This window comes from Terrapene carolina, unplaced genomic scaffold, assembly GCF_002925995.2.
Source record: "Terrapene carolina triunguis isolate 2854851 unplaced genomic scaffold, T_m_triunguis-2.0 Scaffold192, whole genome shotgun sequence".
In the NCBI taxonomy this organism is placed as follows: Eukaryota; Metazoa; Chordata; order Testudines; family Emydidae; genus Terrapene; species Terrapene triunguis.
The window spans coordinates 27,193,016-27,195,531 of record NW_020664543.1 but is presented as its reverse complement, the minus strand read 5'-3'; the positions used below and the strand labels follow the sequence as shown (position 1 = coordinate 27,195,531).

Genomic DNA, 2,516 nt, shown 5'->3' with positions numbered 1-2,516 from the left:
TCCTCCATCTGCTGGGAGGGACAAGGGACTCTCCCCTTCTCTCTGTTCCCTGGAACCTCCTGGCCACTCTGAGAAGGGTGGGGGTGGGATTCTGCTCCTCTGGCCCTCCCAGAGCTGTCCTATTTTTGTGGTTCTTCCCCCATGAATAGTGGGGTTGTGGCTGGGGCAGCAGGAACTGAGTGGGGAGCACCTGTTGTTTCAGATGCCGGTGACCTTCGAAGAGGTGGCTGTGTATTTCACCGAGGGGCAGGGGGCTCTGCTGGACCCCAGTCAGAGAGCCCTCTACAGAGACGTCATGCAGGAGAATTATGAAACTGTGATCTCGCTGGGTAAGGATTTGTATCTCCTCAGACCCTCAGCTATTTGAAGCCATGGGACCTGTATTTCTGAATCTGGTCAGGTTCTTCCCTGGTCAGTTAGATTAGAGGGGAATGGGTCACATAGTCCACAGCTCCAGTATGTGAGAGCCGTTCACGTCCATACTGCCTCCAATGGGATAGGGGAGTCATGAACCTAATGGACATGACAATTCATCTCCAGCTCTCATGGAGGCAGAAGCAGTGTATCATCCTCTCTGCATTAATTCTCACTCACACTCAGAATCTCTGTGCACCTCCCTTCCTGGGACTAGCTCTTACTGTGGGGAGGGATCTGGACTCTGGAGGTTTAGACACAGGCAGGGGTTTAACACCAGAACTGTGTGTGCCTCAGGAAGTCTCCCAGAGCGCACACATCCTGAAAACTTCTGGTGATGGTGTGACAACTCCCCCCTCCCCAGACATCTGCCTCTCCCAAGGGGAATCAGTGATCACGTGCCCATCTGTTCACATCCCACAACCCCCTAGCAAATCATGGGGTCAGTTTAAACTCAAGATGTGTCCATTGCAACAAATACTGCCCCAATCCTCATTGCACTCTGACCATGTCTGATTTCACTCCCTCAGCAGGACTCCCCGTTCCCAAACCTGCCCTGATTGCCCGGCTCGAAAGAGGGGAAGAGACGTGGGTCCTGGATCTCCAGGACTCCAAGGAAAGTAAGAACCCAAGAGGCACATGCACAGGTGAGAAGTCAGTGACACTGACACAGGAGGTATATGGCAAATGAAGGAAAAAGCAGAAAATCCCCCAAATGTGGTCTGAGCCTCCTCAGTTCTGCCTCATCTCACCCTGGTCTGCTGTGGTCAGCAGGTGTCATATCATCGTGGCAGATATCGCTCATGGCTTCCCACGCACCCCTGTTAGCTGCCAGGAGTTTTCTCCCTGTCTTCACGCCCCTGTCAGTGTTTGGATGGGATGTGGAGGCAGAATCCAATTTCTCAGTCTTCCAACAGTTACTGCATTGTGTTTTCTCTCTTTGCTTTTCACTTTGTCCTTTCTGCTAGCCCAGGCAATGAATCCTGTCTTGATTCTTTCTCTCCCCCAGCAGATGATGGGAGAATGAGTGAGAACGAGGAGGGGAATCCACAGCAGGAAGGTCCTGAGCAAGTGGAACTGCAGGGGACCTTTTTGAGAAGAGTTGAAGAGAACTTTTCCCAGTGCTTGGATCAGAGAAAAGCCTGGAGTAATTGGCACAGGTCAGAGAGGAAGCTGGGAAACCACCCAAGAAAGAAAGTGCATGAATCCTTTGAATGTGGGGGAGGAGACAAGGATTCCAAAGAAACCACAACCCAGCAGACAAATCCCAAAGAAAAGGAACCCTATAAATGCTTGGAATGTGGAAAAAGCTTCAATTGGAGCTCAAATCTTACTGCCCATCGGAGACTGCACACGGGAGAGAAACCGTATAAATGCCTTGAGTGTGGGAAAAGCTTCAGTCAGTGCTCAGGCCTTACTAGCCATAGGAGAATCCACACAGGAGACAAACCCTATAAATGCCTTGATTGTGGGAAATGTTTCAGTGTATCATCAGCCCTTATTGTACATCAGAGAACCCACACAGGAGAGAAACTCTATAACTGCTTGGACTGTGGGAAAAGCTTCAGTCTGCACTCAAGACTTATAAACCATAGGAGAGTCCACACAGGAGAGAGACCCTATAAATGCTTGGATTGTGGGAAAAGTTTCAGTCAGCGCTCACATCTTAATAGCCATGGGAAAATCCACATGGGAGAGGGACCATATAAATGCTTAGACTGTGGTAAAAGTTTCAGTGGACCATCAGGCCTTATTGCACATCAGAGGACCCACACAGGAGAGAAACCCTATAAATGCTTGTACTGTGGGAAAAGCTTCAGTCAACGCTCAAGCCTTGTTACCCATGGGAGAATCCACACTGGAGAGGGACCATATAAATGCCTTGAGTGTGGGAAAAGTTTCATTAGACCATCAGCCCTTATTGTACATCAGAGAACCCACACGGGAGAGAAACCCTATACATGCTTGTACTGTGGGAAAAGTTTTAGTCAGCGCTCACATCTTACTAGCCATGGGAGAATCCACACGGGAGAGGGACCACATAAATGCCTTGAGTGTGGGAAAAGTTTCAGTGCACCGTCAGCCCTTATTACACATCAGAG

The 2,516-nt window shown here is 49.7% G+C and overlaps 1 protein-coding gene across 1 annotated transcript in view; it reads left to right on the top strand.

Moving 5' to 3' along the window:
• The first annotated feature begins 295 nt into the window (after positions 1-295).
• LOC113407067 (zinc finger protein OZF-like) overlaps positions 296-2,516 on the top strand; it is a 2,444-nt gene continuing 223 nt past the window's right edge. The window contains exons 1-3 of the mRNA XM_029912177.1: positions 296-329; positions 948-1,034; positions 1,424-2,509. Coding sequence (XP_029768037.1) covers positions 296-329; positions 948-1,034; positions 1,424-2,509 — 1,207 coding nt within the window. The remainder of the gene's footprint in view (positions 330-947; positions 1,035-1,423; positions 2,510-2,516) is intronic.